The following is a 27004-nucleotide window of genomic DNA, read 5'->3' as shown; positions in this document are numbered from 1 at the left end:
GGATCCCAGGTTAAGAACCCCTGATTGTACCAGCCCTGCCACTGCTGGGGATCTAAGGTAGCTCTTCTCAGACACCCTGGTCCCCCACTATGGAGAGGTCCCAGGTACCAAGGTGGGTGGCACTGCCCAAGGGCCCAGGAGGAAGGATGCTGGACCTGTAAGACCCTGGCCCAGGAGTTGTGGAGGTGGGGGGGGATGGTGTATATAATATCTTTGTGATATTAGGTGAAACCAAATGTCCATTTGGCACAAATATAGTCTGTGACCCTTCTTAACCACCTCTCTCCAGAAGATTATATTGTTGTTATTTTTCAGTTGTTTAGTCATGCCCAACTCTTCATGACCCCATGGACCATAGCATGCCAGGTCCTTTTATCTTCCACTCTCTTGAAGACGGTCCAAGTTCATGTTCATTGTTTCCATAACATTGTCTCTCCATCTCATCCTCTGCCATCTCCCTCTCCTTTTGCCTTCAATATTATTACTGAAATGCCAAGAACAAAAGCTCACACTCAACCAATCCCAAATGGAGTTGACATTAAGGTGGAACAGCTGTGTCCAGAATTTGGCAACAGGAGGTCCAATACTCTTCAGTCCGCAGGAGCAAATTTCTCTGAAAAGTGTTCTCCTACTATTTCTCAGGGTTAAAGTTCAGATAGTTTGAACACTGGCATATCGAATAACTCATCCAAAGCACTGAAAGTGGTACCTCTGCCCCCTCAAGTGCTAGAGCAGTGTAAGTGAAAACTGACTCCTTATAAGAAGCTAGAAATCATCAATTATGCTGAAGTTTATTATGCGGGTCCAAATGCCAAGGCATTTTCAGTGGCCCCAACAAGGGGAGCTATGATGCTGCTGAGGGGAGCTATATTTATGTACCCCAAGACCAATTGACATATGCATGTGAGGTACCAGAAATCATTTGCAAAAGCAGCTTTGGGCAGGTAGCTCCAGTCCATGCTCACAAACTTTACCAGTTTGTTGCCCTGAAGATGGTTCACAATGAAAAGTGCTTTCATCGACGAGCAGCCGAGGAAATTAAGAAACAGAATGAAACAGGCAGCATGAAAGTTATACACATGCTAGACAGCTTTATATTCCAGAACCAAGTCTGTATGGCCTTTGGACTGCTAAGCATAGACCTCTACGAGCCAATCAAAAAGCTCAAGGTTGGGGGGTTCAGTGTCCAGCAGGTGCACAAATTTGCTCACTCTATCTTGCAATCCCTGGATGCTCTCCACAAAAACAAGATCATTCATTGTGACCTGAAGCCAGAAAACTTTCTTCTAAAACAACATGGCTGCAATGTAACCAAGGTTATCGGCTTTGCGTTCAGCTGTTTTGAGTACTGGAAACTCTACACATATGTCCTTGCTTCTGCAGAGCGCCAGACATCATCTTGGGAAGTCTCTCTAATACACCTATTGATGTCTGGAGTTTGGGCTGCATTTTGACTGGATAGCCTCTCTTCCCTGGAGAGGATGACGGAGACTAATAAGCTTATATAATGGAGCTGCTAGGTATGCCTTCTCCAAAACTTCTCAAGCAAGCTAAGTGTGCCAAGTACTTTATCAGCTCCGAGGGTCTGCCCTGATATTGTACTGTGACTTAACCCTGCTTGCCTCAGCTTCCTCATCTGTAAAATGAGCTGGAGAAGGAAATGACAAACCCCTCCAGTATCTTTGCCAAGAAAACTACAAATGAGGTCATGAAGAGTTAGACACTATTGGACAACAACAACAAAAATAAAGTATCTAGAATTAAACATAATACTCCAGAGCTGAATACAAAAGAAACTTCATCTCCCTATTCCTGAAGGCTATGCTTCTCTTAATGTATTCAGCTCAAGATCACATTAGTTTTTTGGGTTGACTAAAGAGGAGGGGAGGGCAGTCCAGGGTGAGAAGTGAGGTCCCCCAGGCAGCAAAGACTGGACACCTGCACTAAATGGATGTGATGATTACTTGTTTATGGAATTCTTGAAATGATGTCTTCATTGGGACCCCTCTATCCTCCTGACCCCAAATCAGGCTTTAAGATACTCTTGGATTAGTAAACCCACTCACTATAGACAAAATGTCAGAGGAATAGATAGAAAATCCTGTGAATTTTTTCCAGGGACCAGATTCCAAATTGCCTCTAATCACTGGAATAGCCAACAAGCTTAAAGCTAACTTAATGTCAGAAATGAATGGTGGTTTACCTCTGAGTCATATACTGCCCAGATAGCTGGGTGGTGCAGTGGATAGAGTTCTGGCTCTGGAGTCAGGAAGACTCATCTTCCTGAGTTCAAATCTGGCCTCAGATACTTCCTAGTAGCTGTGTGACCCTGGGCAAGTCACTTCACCTTGTCTGCCTCAATTTCCTCATCTATAAAATGAGCTGGAGAAGGAAATGGCAAATCACTCTAGTATCTTTGCCAAGAAAACCCTAAATGGGGTCGTGAAAAGTCAGACACAACTGAAAAAATGACTGAACAAACAAGCATGCTGCCCAAACTTCTCAGCTAGTAGCGAGTGATCTGTGTGGAAATACACGTAAATGATATTTTTAATCGCCTTGAAAACCTGAAAATTGGAATATACAGAGTCCTTGGAGGCCCTATTTTTATCAGACAAGATTTTTTTAGTGGCAAAACTTTTTACATGTATGGAAATGAACTTTTCAAGGGCTAATTACCTAACCACATTGTTTCAGCTATATTGGAGTACCTATTCAATTACTTTTTATAGGTTAAAAAGAAACCCCTATTCCTAAGGCCCAGTGAGATTAAGTGAATTCAAAGGATCATAGATTTTAGATCAGGAAGGGGCCTTAGAGCAGAGATGTGCTGGAGGCAGCTCTTACCTGCTTGCAAGAGATTGGTTTTTTTAATTAATTCATTTATTTTTAGTTTTCAACATTCACTTTCATAAGTTTTTGAGTTTTAAATTTTCTCCCCCTCCTTCCCCACCTCCCTTCCCAAGATGGCATGCAATCTGATGTAGGCTCTACATATACATTCCTATTAAACATATTTTCACATTAGTGATGTTGTAAGGAAGAATTAGAACCAATAGGAGGAACCACAAGAAAGAAGAAACAAAACAAACCAGAAGAAAAAAAAAGAGCAAATAGTATGCTTCGATCTGCATTCAAACTCTATAGTACTTTGGATGTGGATGGCATTTTCTGTCATGAGAATTTTGGAGATGTCTTAGGTCCTTTGCAAGAGACTGTTAAATTTTTAGTGTGACTATTTCCACTTTAGAAAATCACAATCACTACAAATCAGGGATTGATTTTAAAAAATATTGTTTAGACTTAAGAAAGTATAAATAACGGAGACCAAATTTAAAAGTGTGTGCATAGATTTTCCCCCCCATAGTGTCTGGTTGTTAAACATCTGCTAATACACCCCTGCTTTAGAGGTCATCAAGTAAAACCCCAGCATCTTACACTTGAGGTAAGTGAGGCCTAGATAGGTTAAGCGACTTGCTTAAGGTTACACAGCTAGAAAGTGTCTAAGATATGAACTCAGGTCTTCTAGATTTCAACTCTTTCCAATACACCATACTTCCTGTTGACCATGGACACACAGCTAATAATGTAAAGTCAAATTTGGGTTAGGAAAAAAAAAAACTTCATAAGTACAAGATGGTGAAGGCCTACTTAGACAGCAGTTTGCTTCTAAGAGATTTGAGAATATTCATTGAATACAAACTCAATGTGAGTCAATAGTGTGATTATGGCAACCCAAAAAACTAATGTGATCTTGGGCTAAATACATTAAAGGAGGCATAGTCTCCAGGAATAAGGAGATGGTGGTCCTTTTGTATTCAGCTCTGGAGTATTATGTTTAATTCTAGATACTTTATTTTTTTTTGCTGTTTTTCAATCATGTCTAACTCTTCATGACCTCATTTGGAGTTTTCTTGGCAAAGATACTGGAGGATTTTGCCATTTCCTTCTCCAGCTCATTTTATACACGAGGAAGCTGAGGCAAACAGGGTGAAGTGATTTGCCCAGGGTCACACAGCTATTAAGTGTCTGAGGCCAGATTTAAACTCAGGTCTTCCTGACTCCAGGCCCAGCACTCCATCACTTAGCTGCACTACATTTTAGGAAGGCTGTTAACAATCAGGAGAGCACCCAGAGAAAGGGTAACCAAGATGGTGAGGGTCTCTGAGTCCATGTCATGGGGCTGTTTGGTTTGGGGAAAGAAGGCTTAGGGGAAGTGTTTGGAAGGGAGAACGGACTTGTGCTTTTAGGTGCTGCAGGGCTGCACCGGTGACAATTAGTGAAGGTTGAAAATAGATAAATTCAGACTTAAAAACTTCCAAAAGATTAGAGCTGTCCACAAGTGCCTTGGGCTGCCCTGGGAAGTGGCTGGTCGGGGTCTTCAAGGCTGGAGAATCACTTGTCAGAGAGATTGTAGCATTGGCTGAACTAAATGGACACTGAGGTCCTTTCCAACCCTAAAACTTGGTGAGTCGGTGAGGGAGGTGCTATTATCATTCCCATCGTACAGATGGTGAAACTGATGCCGAGGGTCGCACAGGGTTGTGAGGATTGGATGGGTTAAAATAGGTCTGCACCTTGTAGTGCTGTTATCATCGTTAAGTTGTTTCAGTTGAGTCCAGCTTTTTGTGACCCAGTTGGGGTTTGCTTGGCCGAGATACTGAAGTGGTTTGCCATTTCCTCCTTCAGTTCATTTTGCAGATGAGGAAACTGAGGTAAACAGGGTGAAGTGACTTGCCCAGGGTCACATAGCTAGGAAGTGTCTGAGGTCAGACTATTATCATTGTAATTATTATTATTATATTATGGAAAGAAGGAAGTAATCATTTAAGAGGTATCTACCATTGCCAGGCACTTTAAGAATATTATCTCATTTTATTCCCACAATGACACTGGGAGGTAGGCACCATTATTATTGCTATTTTATAGCTAAGGAAACTGAGGCAGACAGGGGTTAAATTGCCCAGGGCCAATAATAATAATAATAATAATAACAACAACAATAATAATAATGATAGCTAACATTTATATAGCACCTACTATGTGCCAATCACTGTGTTAAATACTTTATAATTATTATCTCCTTTGATCCTTACAACAATCCTGGGAGGTAGGTGCTTTGATCATCCCTATTTTATAAATAATAATAACAGCTGGGGGCCATCTCCAGTTGTCCTGATCTGTATCTCCCCACTGGATCTAGATGGCTCCAGAGGAGAAAGTGAGGCTGGTGATTCTGCACAGCCCACCCTCACTTAAATCCAATTCACTTACAAGTCATGACATCCCCTTCCTGATGTCAGGGTCCTCTTAAGAGCAAAGGACAGACAGCAATAACAGCTAACATTATACTGTATTTATACAGTGCTTGCTATGCCAGGCTCTGTGCTAAGCACGTCATCATTATTACTTCATTTGATCCTCACAACAATCCTAGGAGGTAGGTGTTATTATCCCCATTTTGCAGATGAGGAAACTGAGGCAAAAAGCAGTTAAATGGTTTATTTTCCTAGGGTCACACCACTGCTAGGAAGTTGCTGAGGTCAGATTTGAACTCAGGTCTTTCTGACTCCAGGCCCAGCACTCTATCCACTCCATTACCTGCCTACCTTTCTTTATGGATAAGGAAACTCCTTCCATCCGTGCTGCCTGGCACCTTCTCTGCAACTTATTGTCTTAAAAGAGTTGTCTGCCTATCTACAAGCCTGTCCTTATTGTCCATAAGCTCTTTGAAAACATTGAAGCCGGGGCAGTTAGGTGGCGCAGTGGATAGAGCACTGGCCCTGGAGTCAGGAGGACCTGAGTTCCAATTCAGTCTCAGACACTTCAGGCTGTGTGACCCTGGGTAAGTCACTTAACCCCACTGCCTAGGGAAAAAAGAAAAAAGATGAAAACATTAAAGCTCTGTATAAATACGTTAGTAATAACAAAATTAGTATTCATGTAGTCAGACCTGCTCATTTTGTAGATGAGGAAATTGAAGCCCAAATGAGCTAAATGACTGGCCCAAGGTCACATAGCAAGTTAGTGGCAGAGCTAACTAGATGCTCTTTCTGCTATCCCTATTCTAAGCCCTGGACTAGGAGATAGGAGACAAGTTCCAATGATCATGTTAGCCATGCAACCCTGGGAAAGTCTGAGCCTCAGTTTTCTCATTAGCAAAATAGGAATAAGAATACTTGTCCTTCCTACGTGTGACAAAAAGTGTTTTGTAGCCCTCAACGTGTTATAGAAATAGGAGTTAACACTTGTCAGCTGAGGTACCTGGGGAAAAAATATAAATATTACTCACTTTTTCTAATTGTCCTATTACCTGCTACCCCCTTTGTTTTTTGGTGGAGAGAGAAATACATTGCATAATAATCTCTGTTAATGAAGGCGGGGATGGTGGGATGGTGCAAAATAATAAATAATGCAAAAGGTTTTGAAATACTTTCCATGACAGACTTGTAAATTTGTATGTTCATGCATTCCTTCAGATGCGAAGTTGCAAAGCAGGTTCTGATCTGCTCTGGCAGAAGGAATCCCTCCCCACCCTAATGGAGTCACAGGTCCATTAAAAACAACAACACCACACACAAAAAATGAAAGTGCGGAACATCTTGCTGGACACTGAAGGATGTATCACGTTCAGATAAGACAGGTTCCTTATTCTTTATACACCTCTGTGCCTTATCTTCTAATTTGACCCAGATGCTGATCCCCAGCTGTTTGACAATGCCTGGGGGCTTTTTTATAATTTGCAAAATGGATAGTGGACTCCGATATTCTTCTATGGTTTTTCCAATTTCCACGTACAAGTTTTCCTTACTTTGGATACATGAAAATCGACATGCACACAAAACATATGAGGCCGAGCATAATTCTTTGCTTTGCATGTGTGCCCTCCATAGGGTTCTTTTAAATTTCAAGATCTCCTAGTGTCTTCATGATATGTTTCAATTTAGAAAGATTTGACTCACATGGAACTTTGGAGACATTTCAGTTGTTAAAAGTTGACTGTGTTGGGCTGGATGGAGTCAACATAGCTTAGTGGATGGACCACTGAACTTGAAATCAGGAAGACTAAGATTCAGATTTACCTCAGGTACTTACTAGCTGTGTGACCTTGGGCAAGTCACTTAACCACTCTGAGCCTCAGTTTTCTCTTCAGTAAAATGAAAGGGGTTCAATTCAGGGGCCTCTCAGGTCCCTTCCGGCTCTAAATCTACAAGCCTATGAATCTACTACATGCTTGACTAAAGTGCTCTTCCTAGACTCGTTCTTGGTTCAAAGCTCTTTCTGTAGTTATAATTGATATAATTAATGACAAGGGCCTGTCTCTATCACGCAGAGGTCAAGCACGGACCTGACTTTTCTCACTGGTGTGAAATGAAGCGTTAACACAGTGTATCTCGAGAGCAGCCAGCACCACATGTTTTTCAGAAATGACCAGTCCTTATGCCAAGTAGACAGTCATTATTAACTGCTCTGGTATTTGGAGCGCTAGCCTCCGTGGTGACCCTCGGGAGTCATGCAAATTTAGTGTGTAATTTTATAGGAATGTCCCATTCAGACTGAGCAAGGCTCCATCACATAGAAATGACAACAATACGTTTGCTGAGGGCAGTGTCCATTGATTTCTATGGTGTTTGCCTCTTTGTTAACACCCTCCCCGATCAGGGTGTGTGTGGGATAGAGGCTGGACCTGGGATTTTACTGGTCCAGGGAACTCCCAAGATGAGGAAACCCCTTCTATCGGTGCAGCTTCAGCCACTCAGTCAAGTCAGTCAATAAACGTTTACTAAGGGAACACCATGTGCCAAGCGCCGTGCTGAGCATGGGGGGATAGAAGAAGAGGCAAAAGACGGTCCCTGCCTTCAAGGAGTTCCCATTCTACTGGGGGAAATAACAAGCAAACAAAACACATACAAACAAGCCAGAGACAGGAAAAAATGGAAGGATTAAAAGAGGGAAGCTGTTGAGCTGTCGCCATTTGGGGTGTTCTTGGCAAGGATACTGGAGTGGTTTGCCTTTTCCTTCTGCAGCTCATTTTACAGAAGAGGAAACTGAGGCAAACAGGGTGAAGTGACTTGCCCGAGGTCACACAGCTAGGATTCGAATGCAGGAAGACAAGTCTTCTGGAATCCAGGCCCAGTGCTTTAGCCATTTCGCCACCTAGCTGCAGGTATCTCTGCAACTTTTAGAATTAGAAAGTAGACTCCAAAAGTGAGAGATTAAGGGATTTGCCCAAGGTTACACAATAGGCTTGTGTCAGAAGTAAGACCCAAACTCAGGCCTTCCTGATTATGTTCATTTTGGGGAACCAGGGGAAAGCAGTTAGGGTTAAGTGACTTACCCAGGGTCATTCAGCAAGTATCTGAGGCCGGATTTGAACTCAGGCCCTCTTGACTCCTGGTCTGGTCTTCTATCCACTGTGCCACCTAGCTGCCCCTGGGTCTTCCTGATTCTAAGGCAGTTTGTCTAGCAGGCCACATTGATTCCCACGGAGTATGGGACCTGTGGATAATGCTGACAAAGAAGCCTTGTTGCTTCAGAATTCCCGGTGCCTCTGATACCATCCATACCTTTATATTTCAACAAGTAAATCCTTTCCCTTCTCTAGATCTCAGTTTCCTCATCTGTAAAAAAGGGGGAGTCAGTCTTGAACTAGGTTCTTAACTTTTTGTGTTGGTAAAACCTATGGACCTTTTCTCAGAAATGTCTAAATAATTGAAACGCTCAATTTCAGCTAGAGTTTAGTAAAAAAGAAGATGCAATTAAAAAAATTTTTATTTTATTAGCATCCAGATTTATGGGCCCCCTGAAATCTATCCATGTACCACAAATTAAGGACCCTGGACTAAATCATCTTGAAGGCCCCTCTCAGTCCCGACATTCTACTTCCTACATTCTATGTTCTAAAAGCCCTTCCAGACCTAACCTTCTCTGTTCTCTGTGCTAAGATTCTGGCCTTCGCAGAGATCCGATGAGATGTCTGCATAAAGCCCTTAGCACAATGTCTGATACTTAGTAGGTGCTTCCTAAAGGCGGGTTGATCCTTCCCTTGTTCTAAGGTCTCTTCTTGTTCTAACATACTACGGCTCTTTTTTACCAATTTCCATCTACAGGGGTTTCTTACTCGAAGGAGATTGATTTATGAAAATCTGTATTCACAAAAAAGACTCGTTAGGGTCATTCTTTACTTCCTATGCTTTTCCACAGGGTTTCTTTAAATCTCCATGGTGCTTCTCCAGTATGCTTGCAATATGAACCACTTTATAAAAATTTAATTTACACACAACTTCCTTCATCTGTCACTGCTCAGTAAGGTCCTTCCATACATGCAAAACAAAGACGGAAACATTACTTACTGTCAAATAATCCAAATAGCTAATAGTAAATGGAGGCCTAGAAAAAGGAGAAAGAAGGCATGTGTCTCCCCTGCTCATATCTCTGGAGGTTAAAAGAAGGCCAGGCAATATTTATTTGGGAGAATGCTTGGGGACTAATTATTTTATGTACACAGATAAGCTTCTAATGGGAAACTGTATTTTTGTTTTATTTTCCCTAGGGGGGGAAAATGCTGAAGGTTTGCAGGGGGTATTCGATGTTGTTCTCCCATGTAAGGATCAGAGAACCCTAGCAACGTGCCCTCCCTTGTTCCTAAAATGAGAAAGGAAATGAGGGAAATGTTGCTTTTTCTGAGGCACAGTTTCGGCATCTGCACAATGGGGAGAAAAATACTTATACTACATACTTAATATAATATACATGTATGTATGTATATATACATACATGTATACTACATACTTAACATATGTATGTACACACATACATGTATGCTACATACTTAATATATATACACATGCATGTATTTATGTGTGTATGTGTGTATGTGTGTATATGTATGTATGTGTATATATATACATACATATCTATATATCTATATATATAGATATATATATATCTAAGAATTATCAGAGGCCTTAAAGGACCCATCTCCCATGTGTTACAAATGAGGAAACTAGGGTTCAGATAGGGAGAAATGACTTGCCCATGTTCATACACCTATTAAGTGGATTAGACCAGGATTAGACCTTTGGTCTCTTGAATAATCCCCTGAATCTGAGAAGCTGTGGATAGGACAGTGAGCTGGAAGTCAGATAGACCTTGGGGCAACTGGGTAATGTAGTGGATGGATAGTGCCCTGGCCTTCGAATCAGAAAGATTCTCCTTGAGTTCAAATCTGACCTCAGATACTTATTAGCTATGTGACCTTAGGCAAGTCACTTAACCCTATTTGCCTCTGTTTCCTCATCTGTAAAACGAGCTGGAAAAGGAAATGGCAAACCACTCCAGTATCTTTATCAAGAAAACCCCAAGTGGGGTCAGGAAGAGTTGGATAAGAGAAAAACTACTCAACTGTCAGTGATAATAAACTCACAACTGAACAATAACAACAGGCTTTGGTTTATATTTCATCTCTGATATTTGACCCCTGGCAAGTCATTTTACTTTCTTGGCCTCAGTTTCCACATCTACAAAGTGAGGGCGTTGGATTTGATGGTCTATAGGTGCCTTTCAGCTCTATCTCTGTGATCCTGTGATCCTTGCTAACCCCTGCCTGGGCAGAGAGAGCCCTGTGGCCCTGAGCAGTAGGTGCTTGGGGAATGTTATGGCTATGACAAAGCATTTGTTAGAAATGGCTGAAGGCCAGGCCCACAGCGCCTGGCCCTTCCTCCTTTGACCGCCACCTTTGCGGGTCTAGATCAAGCCTCCTGAGCTTGCACAAACAGAAATTATAAGGCAATGAGTCCCCCTGGGTGTGCAAATTTTCTTTGTAGGTTTTAAAGATTGATTTGTGAAATAACAGCCTGAGATCCCAACGATAATACTTTCTGCTGGTGTCATAGTGTGAGACTTAGTGGTGTCAGATTTCAAGGGGGCCAGAGAAAATTCATTTTGCCAGGACTTGGGTAAGCTGGGAAACTGTCCGCATGGTATCTGTTTGGTGAACTGTTACTGCCTTCCACTGAAATGTGTGAAAAGATGTGGTCACCTGTGAAGATGAGGGTCCGCAACTGAATCGGCATTCCTCAATTGGCCCTTGTCTGTCGGCCGCGGGCGTAGAATCTAGAATTAAAGAGTGTGACTCCTAGAATGAATCACATAATCTTAGAATCACAGAATCTTTTAAAATTGGATTGATAATCTTGTCTTTAAATCACCTTCTGTTCTCAGCATATTCCTTTACTTCTCCCCCCCTTACACCCTCCCCATCCAGAAATCTATACTTTAGAATGAAGTATAAACATAAGCAGGAGCAGTGGATAGAGTCCTAGGCCTGGAGTCAGGAAGACTTATCTTCCTGAGTTCAAATCTGGCCTCAGACACTTCCTAGTTGTGTGTGACCCTGGGCAAGTCACTTCACCTTGTTTTCTTCAGTTTCCTCATGTGTAAAATGAGCTGGAAAAGGAAATGGCAAACCACTCCAGTGTCTTTGACAAGAAAACCCCAAATAGGGTCATGAAGAGTCAGACACAACTGAAACAAATAAACAAAGGGCCTTGTGATTCCATTGGTATAAATCTACCAACGTAAGTCAGCACTTTCTTTGCAACTTACAGCCTTAGAGGGTTACATAAAACACGGAGAAGTTAAATGACTGAGGCAGGGTCACAAATCCATGAGGTCTCAGAGATGGGATGGGAACACAAGTTGTCCTGGCTTGAAGGTTAGCTCTGTTTCCACTCTACCACCACTTTTAACTAAACATCAAAAAGAGAGGGGAAAAAAGCAGTCCATTAAAAACAATCAACATGTGAATCAAGTTTCATCCCCATGGTCCTCCACATCTGCAAAGAAGGGAAGAGAATGCAGGATCATAATATCTTAAAATGAGAGAATCTTAAGACCTTTCAAGTCATTTGGTACAACCTCCAGCCCAATACAACCACTTACTCTATATCATTCTTGACACATGACAGTCTGGCTGCTGTTTAATCACTTCCCAGTGATGGGGAGCTCATTACCTACCAAGACAAACCCATCCCTATGTTGGGCATCTCTGAATTAGATATCTTGGCCATCACCAGGAAAAGGTCTGTTGTGAGCTATTCCTCTGGACAAATTAATCTTAATTAATTACATTTTGACTAGAGAGGCTGTGTGGTACAGAAAAAAAAAGTGATTTTTAAAGTCAGAGGACTTCAGATCAAATGTTAACTCTCTCTCTTTCTACTTGTGCAAATCACCTAACCTTCTGGACCTTCATTTCCTCACCTATAATATGGATGGATTAGATTAGATAACCTTAGAAATCCCTTTCAGCCTGTGTTCCTATGATTTTTCTCTAAGAAAAACAAAGGCCCATAGAGAACCTCCAGTCCAAAGTTTTTTTCTGCTTTTTCCTTGCCATTTCTGGGGAAAAAAAATTCAGTGAGCCTAAGTGTTACCTCTCTTCTCAAACATGCAGGTATGACCCCATCTGTTTGATAATGCCTAAAGCTCAGTTTTCTTTGAATCATCTGACTCCTTCCTTGACTCTACCTTTCTGTGCCAAATGAAGAGTCAGATTAGGTGACCTTCTGGCAGGATGAGAACTACAAACTAAGTGCCTTGACTCCCTTCCCAACCAGTAAAACCAATCAATTCTTTGTCTAATTCCTCCTAGACTCCTCTGACTGAAACTACAAGGATCACATAATACCACCCTCCCCCAAATAGTAATACTTTTGTTAGGCCTTCAAGATAATATTTGCATTTTAAATGGGAATTTACTGTCATAAGCCAAAAGGATGAGAATGTGAGACACTTCAGAGAGCCAGTGATATTTCTGGCTGATTTTTCTGATGTATAAGATCATCTCGGGTTTTACTTATCTATCTCAGCCTATGTGGACAAATCAGCTTATTTGCACACACCACACCTCTCAGTTCAAATGAACTGATGAGCTTTATCCAATTGGAGAGAAACTGTTAAGAATCATTCAAAACAAATTGAAATTCTAGCACACTTTGAAAAGCAGGATTATAGTCAGGTAAACCTGCCCTTGTGATAAGCCCCACAAAACGGCATCAGAACCAGAGAATATTAGAACTGAGAGGGATTTTTGGACAAAGAATATATTAGAACATAAAAGGAAATGTTGGAGGTAGAAGGGAATAGCTTTGCAAACTGGGGTAAACCACTTCTCTGAAATGTAGTTTCCTGGTCTTTAAAATGGAGGTAATTATTTTTCGGTTGCCTATTTCACAAAGTTTTTAGGAAAGAAGTCTGTAAATCTTAAATGCTGTAGAATTGTGACTTAGCATTTTTTAAAAATGTTTAGAACATAGAGTGTGAGAATGTGAAGAGTCCTTAGAAGTCAGCAAATCCCGATAATTTACCTTTGATGTTACAAGATCAGATAAATACAATAAAACTAATTTCTGTGTTTGTTAAGTCTGTCCACCTGATACTGACACTAACAATTTGCTTCTGAACGTTTCTCTGATTTATCATAGGATCATAGGTCTAGAGACAGTGGTATGCTGCTAAAAGATTTAACAACCAGCTCTCTGGGGGAAAAAAAGTACTTTAAAGTTTAATCAGCATTATTAACACTATGTTAGGTAGGTGGCAGCTAGTGGTGCAGTGGATAGAGTGCCAGCTCTGGGGTCAGGAGGACTTGAGTTCATAGACAGTCTCAGACACTTACTAGCTGTGTGGTCCTGGCAAGTCACTTGACCCTGTTTACCTCTGTTTCCTCATCTGTAAAATGAGGTTGGAGAAGGAAATGACAGAACCATTCCAGAATCTTTGCCAAGAAAACCCCAAATGAGGTCAGAAAGAATCCTACATGACTCAATGTCAACAGCAACAAATTAATGCTTTGTGAAGTCTAGACCCTGGGCAACCCCCAGAACAAAATCAAGGCCTGATTTATAGTGTTTGTTGATTCCCTAGATGTAAATGCTCACACTGTAAATTGGCCAGTCAGTGTAGCCAGGTCCAGCACACACCTGTTCATCTAACCTCCTCATTTTACAGATAAAGAAGCTGAGTCCTGGGGAGATTAAGTAACTTTTCCAGAGTCGCATAGGTCATAACATCAGAGCTGGGATCGGAGCCGAGGTCCTCTGTCTCCAGAGAAAATGTCTCCCCAGCTAAAATGAAATTTCCTGTAAGACAAGGATTCTATCTTCTACCTTTTTGGTTCTCTTACCCCATGCTGTTACCCTAGTCTACAGGCAGTGGTATGCTGGTAAAAGGTTTAACAACCAGCTCTCTGGAGGGGGAAAAAGTTTGAAGTTTGATCTGCATTATTAACACTAGGTTAGGTAGGTGGCAGCTAGGTGGCGCAGGTACCCCAGGGTACCTACATGGTACTAGGAACATAATAGGTTTGTTAAATTAATAAGAATAATAAATAATATTAATTAAATTAAATTAAACTAAATTAAAATAATAAGAATAACTCTCATTTGTATTGTATCTATTATATGCCAGGCACTGTGCCAAGCGCTTTACAAATATTCTCATTTGATCGTCAGACTAACTCTGACAAGTGGGTGCTATTGTTATCCCCATTTTGCAGATGAGGTGACTGAGGCAGACAGAGATCAGATCCTGTGCCTAGGGTCACACAGCTAGTAAGTGACTGCTGGATTTGAACTTATTTCTTCTTAACTCCAGGCCTAGCACTCTATCCTCTGTGCCACCTGGCTGTCTCAATTGTTAACTGTGATAAAAATAATACCTTTCTGAGACAGTTATTTGTGTTTTTCAGTGCTTTCACATGGTTTTTCCTCCTTTGATCCTTGTAACAACACAGTAGGACAGATGACACTATTCCCTTTTTGATAATAATAATAGCTAACATTTATATTGAGCTTACTATGAGCATTTTACAAATATTATTTTATTTGATCCTTACAACAAACCTGGAGGGTAGGTGCTTTTATTATTCCCATTTTACAGATGAGGAAAAGTAAGACAAACAAAAGATCAAGTCATTTGCCCAAAGTTACGCATCTAGTAAGTATCTGAGGTTGGATTTGAACTCAGATCTTCCCAACTCCAGGTCTGGTGCTCTATCCACTGTACAATCATAATTACTGTCTTTGAATATTTGAAACTTTCATAGGGAAGGATTATATTTGTTCTTCTTGATCGCAAGAGACAGAATAAGGAAACATGGACAAAAATCACAGAAAAGCCACCTCTATTTTTATAGGCAAGGAAACTGAGGGTGAGAAGGGTTATGTGATTTGCTTAAGATCACTAGTTAGTTGCAGAATTAGGATCAGAAACCAGGTTTTTAAACTCTGAGTCCATTGCTTTTTCTGCTATACCAGAATAACATGACTATGGAATCAATGCTACATCTGTTCTATTCTGAGTAAAACTCTCAGTGAGATATCCCATAACTTATCTCTGTCTTGCCGCACAGGATTGTTCAGATGCTGCTTCCTGTGACCAGCCGCACACGGATTAAGCGCAGCGGTATAAGCCCCCTTCACCTGGCTGCTGAGAGGAATAATGATGAAGTGCTGGAGGAGCTCTTGGACGCTGGCTTCGATGTCAATGCCATCCTGTCCCCTGAAAGGTCCCGCTTGTATGAGGACAGGCGGAGCACTCCCCTGTACTTTGCTGTTATCAATAACAACATCTATGCTACTGAAATGCTTCTACAGGCTGGGGCGAGCCCCAACCTGGACATCATCAACCCTTTGCTCATCTCCATCCGCCATGGCTGCCTCAAGACTATGGAGCTCCTGCTGGACCACGGGGCCAACATTGATGCCTACATCTCCAGCCATCCCACCACCTTCCCAGCCACTATCATGTTCTCCATGAAGTGTCTTTCGCTTCTGAAATTCCTCATGGACCTGGGGTGTAATGGTGATTCCTGCTTCACCTGTCAGTATGGGAATGGCCCCCACCCAACCACACAGACCACATCAAGCAGGTTCAGTGAGATGCCCTTGGACAAATCACCCACTGTTGTCCAGGTAGGTAGAGAAACCCAAGACTAGCATAAAATCATAGACCCCCCCAAACTGGAAAGGATCTCAGGTGTCATTGAATCTGGCTTCTACCCAAATAATGAATCTCATCTATAACATCCCCAAAGAGTGGTTATCTAGCTTCCACTTGAACACCTCGAGATAACCTGTCCAGATAAGAGTGAAATGATTCTTGCTTTCAAGGGGCTCATAATTCTAATGGGGACAACAGGTAAATATATACAGCTAGACATAACATATGCAAAACGAATACAAGGAATTTTATGGAAGAGAGCATTAGCAACTAGGATGGAGGGGGATCCATCAGAAAAGGTTTCAGAATGTGGCACTTGACTTGAGCCTTGAAGAAAACTAGGAATTCTGAGAGACAGAGGTAAAATTATAGGTATGGGACACAGCAAAGACAAAGGCATGGAGATGGGAAATGAAATGTCACATATGCAGACCAGCAAGTAAGCCAATATGACTGTATTGCAAAGTGGCAAGGCATAATGTGTAAGAAGGCTGGAAAGGTAGGAAAGGGACAGTTTGTGAAGAGATTTAAACACTCAAAATTCTTTTCAGTGATTTTTATCCATGTTTCCCTTTTCTGTCTCTTGGGATCAAGAAGAACAAATCTAATCCTTCCCTATGAAAATTTTAAATATTCAAAGACAGTAATTATGATTGTTCTCTATCCCCCTCCTCTAAAAAAAATACTCAAAACAAAAAAAAATCTTCTCTTGTTTGGGTTAAATGTTAATAGTTCTTTCATGTGATTCTCATGTCATGGTCCCCAATACCCTTCCCACCTCAGTTAAGCTGCTCTGGATATGATCCAATTTGTCAATATTCTTCCTGAAATGTGATACCCAGAATGGAGCATGGGATTGTAGATATGGCTTCATAAGGGCAGAGGCCAATTGAACTGTAACATTTCCTGATCTGGACTCTGTTCTGGTCTACTCTACATTGTCATGTATGGGTTATTAATCGCAACATTTTTAATCAATTCAATTTAGTAAACATTTATTAAGTTCCTACTATATGCAAAGCACTAGTGATACTAGACACTGAGGAGGCTGTGAAGATGAAACAAAATACATACACACCTTGTACTCATGGGATTTCAAATTTAATAGAGGGAGAAAGATCCGTGTTACCTTGGGCAAATCATGGCATCCCTTTGGGCATCTGTTACTGAAAAATGAAGGGGCTAGGCTGGGTGGTCTCTACGTTGTCTTTAAATTGCAAACATGATGGTTCAATTTATTTCAAAGACAAAATAACTCCGTGGCTAAATCGGCTTGGGAAATCTTGGGGTTATCTTTGCCCTTTTTTCTCCCTCTCCTCTCATATGCCATCAATTATCAAGTCCTATTAATTCCACTTCACCAATATCACTTATGTCTGAATCTTCCTTTCTATTCCCACAGCTACCACCATAGTATAAGCCTTCATTACAAACTGCCTGAACTACAGCAGTAATAGATCAACCCATAAACATTTGTTAAGTGCTGGGGCTATAAACAGAGGGAAAAAGAAGGTCCCTGCCCTCACAGAGTTTACAGTTGAATGGGGGAGACAATAAGCAAACAAATATATACAAAACAAGCTAGGTGCAGGATAAATAGGAAATAATCAACAGGAAGAAGGCACTAGTATTAAGTTAGTAGCCTTTCTATTCAGGGGAGATGAGGAACGTGCATTTTCAGGATGTGATGAGCCTCATCAATTTTTACAGAGTTGCCTGCCAAACTTTCTCCCTAGGATTGGCCTTTAAATCACCCAGATGATGGACTAGAGAAATAATTGAATGAACTCTGGGTATCTCTGCCTCAAAGCTTACTTCCTTCCAAGCCATCCTGAATACAATTATAAGATAATCTTAATTATGCATGGATCTGGTCATATCACTCCTTTTTTCAAAATAATTCACTGTCTACTCAGTAAAGTTTAAACTCCTCTCTGCCTGGCATTCAAGGCCTTCTATACTTTGACATCAACCCACCTCAGATGAGATTACTCTCCACCTCTTGCAAAGATATGGTCTCTGTGCTTTTGCTTACATAGTTCTCTATACCTGGAGTTTCCTTTCTCTCCTTATTAACTGGTTAAATTCTTACTTATTCTTTCAAACCTACCTTAAGATGCCACTTCCTCAAGGAAGCCTTCCTGGATTTCCCTTGGGACTCACATAGTACTTGGCTTTGCCACTTTCTTATGTACTTGTCATGTCATAGTTTGCATTTTCTTTATGTATGTTTAACCCTCTACTAGGCTGTGAGTTTCCCAAGGTTTCTATCTTATCTACTTTCTCAGGTTTCTATCTTTTCTGATCTGTTCTGTCCATACATGAATGAATCTCCAGCCCATGGATTCTTGACTCTTTTTTTGGAGAGGTAATGGGGTGAAGTGACTTGCCCAGGGTCACACAGCTAGTAAGTGTCAAGTGTCTGAGGCCAGATTTGAACTCAGATCTTTCTGAATTCAGGGTTGGTGCTCTATCCACTGTGCCATCTAGCTGTCCCAATTCTTGACTTTTTTTGTGTTACAGACCACTTTGGCTGTCTGTCAAAGCCTAGGAAGCTAGGTGATTCAGTAGATAGAGAAATGGATCTGGAATCAAGACAATCTGAATTCAAATCCAGCCTTAAACACTTTTTAAGTGACCTTGGACAGGTCCCTTAACTTGTCTGCCTCAATTTCCTCATCTATAAAATGGGGGTAATAATAACATTTACCTCTTAGGGTTGTTGTGAGGATAAATTGAGATAATATTTGTAAATTACTATTAAATGCTAGCCACAATGACAACTGGGAAGCTTGATGGTGAAGTGAATAGAGCGATGGGTCTGGAGTCAGGAAGACTCCTCTGATTCTTGAGTTCAAATCCAGCTACAGACCCTTTTATGACTTTGAGCAAGTCAGTCACTCAACTCTCTTTGCCTCAGTTTCCTCATCTGTAAAATGAGCTGGAGAAGGAAATAGCAAACCACTCTAGTATCTTTGCCAAGAAAATCTCAAATGGGGTCACAGAGAGTAGGACACAACTGAAAAAATGACCTAAAAACACGATGACAATGGACCTCTTCTCAGAATGTTTTCAAACACAGGAAATAAAATATAAACTATTAGGAAGGAAACTAACTACATTGCAATAAAGTTATCAAACATGTTTTTTAAAAGCACAAGTTTACAGATCTCAGGTTAAGACCCCTGATCTAGGGGTTCCCTCAGTTCTCAAAATCGGAAATAGCAGTAACTAATCTTTGTGCCACTAGAGGGCAGCACCAAAGTGAAAGAAGGAGATGGGGACAAGCCAGGGCTGTCTTTGGATGAGAAAGAGCTGCCCTTGAAAATACTTTTTAGAACGTTGCCAGGCTGAGAAATTTGACTAATAAGTTAGAAGAGAAAAAAAATCAAGTTTCTGTGGCTCTTTTTAGTGTGCAGTAGAGATTGATGTCCCCATTTAAAATGTCGTTTAGTTCATTAAATTATTTCCCTGGTTCATCATCTTGGGTGATTTAAAAGTCTACCCCAGGGGAAGGATTGGCAGGCAGCTCTCCAGAAGTTGATAAAGTTCATCATATCCTGCAAATGTATGTTCCTCATCTTTCTTGAATAAAACCATTGACTTACTGGGATCATTTGTTTTGTGTGCTTGGAAGGGAGCTACCTGGTGTAAGGTAGCCCAGGAAAAGTAGTGAGGCTTCAAACACAAGGATGAGATGTTTTGATAGGTAATGAGTTGACCATCCCTGGAAGTATTTAAACAGTGGTTAGAATGTTGTTGGGAAGATTACGGCATTGGGTGGTAGTTCGAACCAAATGAATCTAAGCTTGGAGGGCCCAGTGACAGAGAGAAGTTATCAGTTCCTCCCACATTTCCTAAGGGTAATGCTGTCAAATATAGGAAGGAAAGAAGGAAGAAAGGAAAGAAAACAATCATTTATTAAATACCTGCTATGTTCTAGGCACTGTGCTAAGCACTTTACACAACAACCCTGTGAGGGGAGTTGTAGAACTGTGATCTAAAAATCTTTCCTCTTAGGATCCTTGGATTTTTATGGAGAGACATTGATAAATGATTGTTGATCGACCAATGGATTGACTGATTGAACTGCCTGTGTTCTTCCTCTCAGTTCTGTGAAATCATCTCTGCCCCTGAGGTCAGCCGCTGGGCAGGGCCCATCATTGATGTTCTTCTGGATTACGTTGGGAATGTGCAGCTGTGTGCCAGGCTGAAGGAACACATCGAGAGCTATGAAGACTGGGCTGTCATCAAAGAAAAAGCAGGTGTTTATGAGTGATGGGTATAATCTACTACTGGCACAGGATTTGCCCACTCAGTCTTGTTATGCTTGATTCTCTTTCACATACCCTACAGTCTACCTGCATTGGCCTGGATGCTGCTGTTCCTCTTAGAGGGCACTCCATCCACCATCCCTGTGCCTTTTTGCCGACTGTCTGTCACACCTAGAATGCTTTCTCTCCTCACCTCCACCTCTTAGTTCCCCTGGCTTCCTTCAAGACTTAGCTGAAGCACCACCCTTCTGAAGGGGAGGGATTTCCCAGCAACCCACTACCCTCTACTAGTGCTTTTCACTCACAGATTACCTTCTATTTCTTCTGTATAATCTCACATGTTATTGATATATCCCTCTGTTCTGGTTTGAGTTGGACTCAGGCTGGTCCCCTGGTCCTTGAGCCTTGATACTGGAATAAGATGAAGAGCTTTTAAGTCATTAAAGAGGTAGCAAAAGGAGATTTAGTTAGCCATGGGAAGAGAAAGATAATAAAAATTACTATTATACTATGTTAGGGAAATGCTTGTTTTATTCCACAAATTAAAAATAAAATTTAAGTTAAAAAAATAAAGAGAGGCACTGAGGATTTCTCAAGTTGATTCAGCTGAGCAAAGCTCTCTTGCCTGAGTTACTCAGGATGATCCAACTGTCAAACATGAGAGCCCCTGGCATGCCTCCTGACTGCTTTTTCCTCAGGTGATGAGAAAGTGATGTCAACAGCATGAGTCTTTATTCCCCTGAGTCAACCAAATCTCAAGAAATGTCTCAATGCTTTTTCAGGAAAAACTAGCGTTAACTTGCATGTGTGGAGGAGTTAGGATATTGGCCCTACTACTTTCTCCCCTAATCTCCATTAGATTATGAGGACTTGGCTGTCTCTTAGCTAGGTGACTCTGATGTCATCACACTTTTCTGAGTATTAGGTGCCTCATTTGTCTGGTGGGGATGTTAATAAATTCCCTACCTACTCATAGGATTGCAAAGGAAAGTTTTATATATACATACACACATATATTATTTATGTATGTAGGTATATATAATAGTTTATATGCATATATACATATATACATGTGTATATTATATATATGAGGTATTATTACAAGATTATTGACCCCTGTTCTCCTAAGGTTCTAAATCAGAACTGATGCTATTCTCTGTTAAGCCCCTTTCTAGGTAGAGAAAGTATAGATGGGTGTCTCAACATAGTCTAAACTGAACTGGAGATCTGAACCCTATTCATAGCATCAAAGATCCCTGGAGCTGGAAAGAACCTTAGAGAAAATTTAGTTCAGCCCTTAAGGGAAACAAGAATGTCTTCTTCAACACCTCTGAGAAGCAGTTACTCAGTCCCTATTTAAAGATCACTAAAAGGAGAGAGTTCATTTCCTTTAGAAACACCCCATTCCACTCTGGGGCAGCAATAGCCATTAGAATGTTTTTCTGGATATTGAGCCAACATCTACTTCCATGTAGAGGGATCTAGGTGGCACAGCAGATAGGGTACTGGGCCTGGAATCAAGAGCATCCGAGTTCAAATCCAGGCTCAGACACTCACTAGCTATGTGACCCTGGGCAAGTCATTTTGCCTCAGTTTCCTCAACTGTAAAATGTGGATAATAACTTTACCTAACTCCGGGGCTGTTGTGAGGGTCAAATGAGATGATGTTTGTCAAGTACTTGGCACCATACCCAGAACTTAGTGGCTATGTAAAAGCTAGCTACTGTTATTATTCCCTCCTGGATCACTCTCTTGTTGCACTGTATAAAAGCTAGGTATTATTAGTATTCACTTCTGGATCATTGCCTTGTTGTGGTGGAGGGACTTGTATATGCAGCTCAATGAAACCATGAGCTGTGACATCCAGGGTTACCTGCTATGGACAGGCCATGGTGGAGTGTTCTGACAAAAGGTGATTCACTAGAGAGGGAAATGGCAAACTGCTTCAGTAGGTTTGCCAAGAAAACCCCATGGACAGTTGGTCCTTGGGGCCACGAGGAGTCAGACATGACTTATGAAGTATTCTTATTAAATCTATGATCCTTTCTCCTATTTCTGTAATAGTAGTTACAATCATGAAGAGAAGGCATCCCTGAGCAACCTCTTGACTGAGCTCAGTTTGGCTCAGACCTCTATCCAAACCCTACTATGTGCTGGATACAGTTTTCGGCACTCTAGGGGATATGGAAATACAAGATTGAATCATAGATTCCTAGACTTTCAGAGCTGCAAGGAGACCTTAGAACAGAATAAAGAATGTTAGAACTAGAAGGCTCCTTAGACATTATTTTGTCCAAACCTTTCTTTTTTGTTGAGGAGAAAACATTTTTTATTAAAGAAAAGTGACTTGCCCATATCATGTAACATATCTAACAATGACACATTGATAGAGAATTTCAGTGTTTATAAAGTTTTTTTCCTTTGTAATAACCCCAGGAGGTAGCTAATGTAAGTATCTTTATAGCCCATTTTATAGATGAGGAAAATAAAGCTTACTGAAGTTAAATGACTTGCCTGGTATCACACAGCTAGCAGATGTCAGAGTCTGCATTTGGACCTTGGATTTCTGCTTCCAAAATCTTTCCTCTTCACCACCCCATTTTTATCCTTTGCATATATTCTTCCTCCATCACTTAATTATTCAGGGTTCTTGAAGAACAATTCTAATAGATTTCAAGGTAGGGTTGGGTTGATCTCAGAGGTCAAGATATAGTAATGAAGGTCAGTTCAACAAACATTTATGAAGTGTCTGCTCTGTACAAGAAGTTTGATTAGACTGAGTTAAGAACCTACTAGCCCCCTGCCCTCAATCTCTGGGACTCTATTGCTAAGGCTAGAATCTCTGGGTAGGGGTAACAGGTTGAATCTGTCTGAGGTTCTCAAGCCTTCAAATAATAAGTCCTTGAATTCAGTCTTTTTTCTTTTGTTCTAGAGCCGCCAAGGCCCCTGGCTCACCTCTGCCGTCTGAGGGTTCGAAAGGCCATTGGGAAATACCGCATCAAACTCATAGACACTTTGCCACTCCCTGGTCGCTTGATCAGATATCTGCAGTATGATAATTCTCAGTAATCTGGCACACGTTGGAGGAAGGAGGAGCTTCCTTTCAAGGTTTTCCACAGCACAGTGATTAAGTACCAGGATGGGTGGCTTCCCAGTGATGGTGGTCAATTGACAGGACAGCCCTCAGGCTCACAAGGCTTACAGCTACACCATCACTGTGACCAGCACGTTGACTCTGGCCTTGGTGGGGCCACAGTCCAAGAACAAAGGGGGAAAATAAAAGAATTAGGTGGGCTGGGGGAGGGGGGAAGGGAGAGGGAGCAAGAGAGACTTACACAAAAGCTGCCATGACTGGATTTCTGGACTAGAAGACAGGTGTATAGACTTATCACCAATTCCAGATCTTGTTGGAAGTAGAAACTGGTACAAAAGAAAACTTATCACTTCATAGGTTTTCCAGGCCTTTGGGATGCAGTCAAGATGAAAGGAGTCTCAAGAAGTCCAGGAAATATAGAAAAAACAAAAGCAACATTTGCCTGGTATGCCGTGATATAGTTGCTCAAGATGAGAATAACCGTTAGCCTTTCACAGTATCTCAGCCGATTTCTTTAGATTAACTTGGCTCCATTTCCCCTCCCCCTCCTAATTCTGTGTTAAATTTTTTACTTTGCTTCAAGAACCATGAAATCTCAGAGTGGGAAGAGACTTCAGACGGCATCTGGTCTGACCTTGTGTGCTATGCAGTAATTCTTCGTGCAATGTCCCTGATAAGTCCTCAGGTGATACAGAAGCATAGACATGGCCTCAGAATGGAGGAATCCCAGATTCACCACTGAAGAGCAGTGAGAATGTGGGCAAGTCATTCCCTGCTCTGAATCTCAGTAACTTCCTTTGTAAAATCAGGGGTTGGCCGTCATGCTCTGTGAGGTTCCTTCCAACCTTTGCATCATATGCCTCTGTTTTAGATTTCACACTTTTTTCTCCATTCCAAGCCTGATGATCACTTCTACTTTCATTTTGAGCACCACCTAGTGGTTCTGTGTTGTGGTGCAGTCATGCCACTGAATCTCTTAAAGATCCTAAAACATTTTAAAAAATGACTCCTCTTTACCAAGACTTAATCCCTCCATCTCGTAACCTGTGCCCTCTGTTTCTTCTTTTTCTGTACCCAATTTTTTTTTCCTTCTCAGCTTTCTTCTCAACATATTGTGATTGGAGATTGGGGACTGTGGTGGGATTTTTGTCTAAAAGTTTCGATAAATACGGTGGATGCCTCCTACATCAGATCTGACACCTGTCAGCAATTTTTTCCCCTGACAAACTTAATTTTTTAACATAAATGTTTTATTGATGTTCTTCATCACTGTCTTTTCCCAATGATTCACTCCTCTTACTCTAAAAAACCCTCTTTTGTATCAAAGAAGCATTAGTTATTAGGTGCTATGAACCCAACTTCTGGATCCTGGCGATAGCAGTCAAGGTTTACTGCAGGAAGCATTGTGGTTATTATCTGATTTCCATTTGTAAGAGAACTAGGGACACACAGCAAACCCATCAGGAAAGCACCTGTGGCCATACGAGTCACACCCATTTTTCAGTCCTCACTCAGAAATTTATCCTTTTGACTTGTTTTCCATACTCTATAGACCAGGGGAATTAGGATGATTCATTATAGATAGGGTCTATGGGAGTCACATTATACACCAAGGTCACCTTTGGGAGCCTCTTAAACACATTTATTCATAGAGATACATAAGTCTTCATTCCCTCACATCTGTTTTTCTACAGGAGTCAAGACACTGGAAAAAAATAAAACATACGCTTAACACTTAGTGTATGTTACAAGCAAAGGTACTGTGATAATTGCAGGGCTTTCCTAGAGCTCTAACAATGATAATAATGCTTTAAGGTTTACAAAACGTTTTCTATATGTTAATTCATTTGATCTTCACAACAAGTCTGTGAAGTAGCTACTATTACTACCCCATTTTACAAATGGGGAAACTGAGGCTGGGGAAAGTTAAATAACTTGCCTAGGGTCACACAGCATTAAGCATCTGAGACTGAATTCAAACTCAGTTCTTTCTCACTCCGAAGCCAGCACTTTATCCACTATGTCCCCTAGCTTCCTGATCTCACGCAACACATATACTGGTTGGTGAGGCCCATGTCCATTGCAGTTATGTTTCCTTATCAGCCCTCCCTTTGCTCATTCCCACAGTAAATGGATGAGCTTAATTAATCCACTCCTCTTGCTGTTTGCTCTGTTTTGTCCTAAAACCTGCTTACATTTGCATAGATCTTTCTGTAGTAACATCTGAAAGGTAAGTTCTTGTTTTATTTGTATGAGACTGTTCCAAGTTGTCAGATGAAAGGAAATGGAGGCATCACTGTGTTATGAGGAGCAGTGTAATGTTATAGAAAGGGCACTTATCTGGACATCAAGAAGTTCCAGGTTTTGGTGCCAGCACTAGCAATACTCACTTGCCCTTCTCTGTTTCTGTTTCTTTAACAGTAAAATGAAAGAGTTGGAGGAGATGATCTATCTCTAAGAATTCTTCCATCTCTGATATATTAGCAGTCTCTGAACCCTAGAGTCTCTGTGAAGAAAAACACTGAGTTTGTGATAGGTTAGTAGTAATGCTTGCTATCAAAGCATAAAACTAAATGCATGTGTAAAGTACTTGTTTTGAATCTTTTAGTGGTAAGGGTCTTTAGAGGTCATCTAGCCCAGCTCCCTTATTTTACAGATAAGGAAACTGAGCCCTAGAGAAGGTGACTTACCAAAGGTCCCATAAAGAGTTAGAGCGGAAACTGCAGTCTCTCTAAGTAATAGATGTAAAAATTAACTCCCAGACCAACAACTGTATTTTCCAAATGGTAAAATTTAATTTACAAGACTACATTAGAGTATCACCTATCCAATGGGTGTCATAAGCTTGTAGATGAGAAAACATTGCCTATAAGACACCAGCACTATATCTTGAAGTTAATTCTAACTTCCCTCCCTACTTTGCAGAAAAACAACAACAACAACAACAACAGGGAGTTAGAAAGGTCTGACACGAGATCCCAGGAAAGGGATAACTCAAGAATTGTCTTATGGGATATATTGGTAGGTGGGAAGGGAGAGGGAAGGCTATGTTGTATCATGCTAACCATTCAGAATTATGGAATTTCTCAGAATAGAAACCTTTTGTAATAACTTCATTTTAAAATTTTCAGAGACTGTCATGTTCTATATCTTACAGCCATATAATAACACTAATTGAATATTGTTGTTAAAAAGATGGACTTTTGTTTTGGGGAAGAATTTGTAGTCATTAAAGAAAGTTTTGCAATTTCCTAAAGGCAATCAACTCTCCTTTTGTTTAATTCTGGACTCATCTTATTATCCATTTATACTGTCTGTCCTAGGTATGCTGACAGATAAACACCATAGGTTGTCTATCCAACTGCATGTCGTAATATGAACAGATATTTTTTTCATCCACTTGGTTTTTCCCCTGTGAATTGTTAGACTAAATACAAATTTGAGAGAGGTTCAGTTTTTGTATACTGAGTTAGGTAAAAGTTGCATTTTTTCAAAATTAAGAAATAGAAACTAATTGGAAAATAAAAATCCTCTCCAAACTGAAGGTAGAAATCCCACTTCTCAGTGTTTCCTCATGCGCGTGTCTGTGCCCTCAGGGAGATAGACACAAAGTCTTGAAATTTTCCTCACC

At 40.9% G+C, this 27004-nt stretch overlaps 1 protein-coding gene and 1 pseudogene across 6 annotated transcripts in view; both read left to right on the top strand.

Annotated features, from left to right (window-relative positions):
* ASB2 (ankyrin repeat and SOCS box containing 2) overlaps positions 1-26634 on the top strand; it is a 139395-nt gene extending 112761 nt beyond the window's left edge. For all 6 annotated transcript variants that reach the window (XM_078151419.1, XM_078151420.1, XM_021000245.2 and 3 more), the window contains 3 exons: positions 15416-15977; positions 20117-20270; positions 23212-26634. In XM_078151419.1, coding sequence (XP_078007545.1) covers positions 15416-15977; positions 20117-20270; positions 23212-23348 — 853 coding nt within the window. In that variant the 3' untranslated portion in view covers positions 23349-26634. The remainder of the gene's footprint in view (positions 1-15415; positions 15978-20116; positions 20271-23211) is intronic.
* On the top strand, positions 200-1724 carry LOC110217730 (dual specificity tyrosine-phosphorylation-regulated kinase 3 pseudogene; annotated as a pseudogene).
* Positions 26635-27004: the final 370 nt, after the last annotated feature.

Source organism: Phascolarctos cinereus, unplaced genomic scaffold (genome assembly GCF_003287225.1).
Source record: "Phascolarctos cinereus isolate Bilbo 61053 unplaced genomic scaffold, phaCin_HiC Scaffold_3;HRSCAF=262, whole genome shotgun sequence".
NCBI classification, from domain to species: domain Eukaryota; kingdom Metazoa; phylum Chordata; class Mammalia; order Diprotodontia; family Phascolarctidae; genus Phascolarctos; species Phascolarctos cinereus.
Note: the sequence above shows the minus strand (reverse complement) of the source record. Positions and strands in the feature narration are given on the sequence as shown.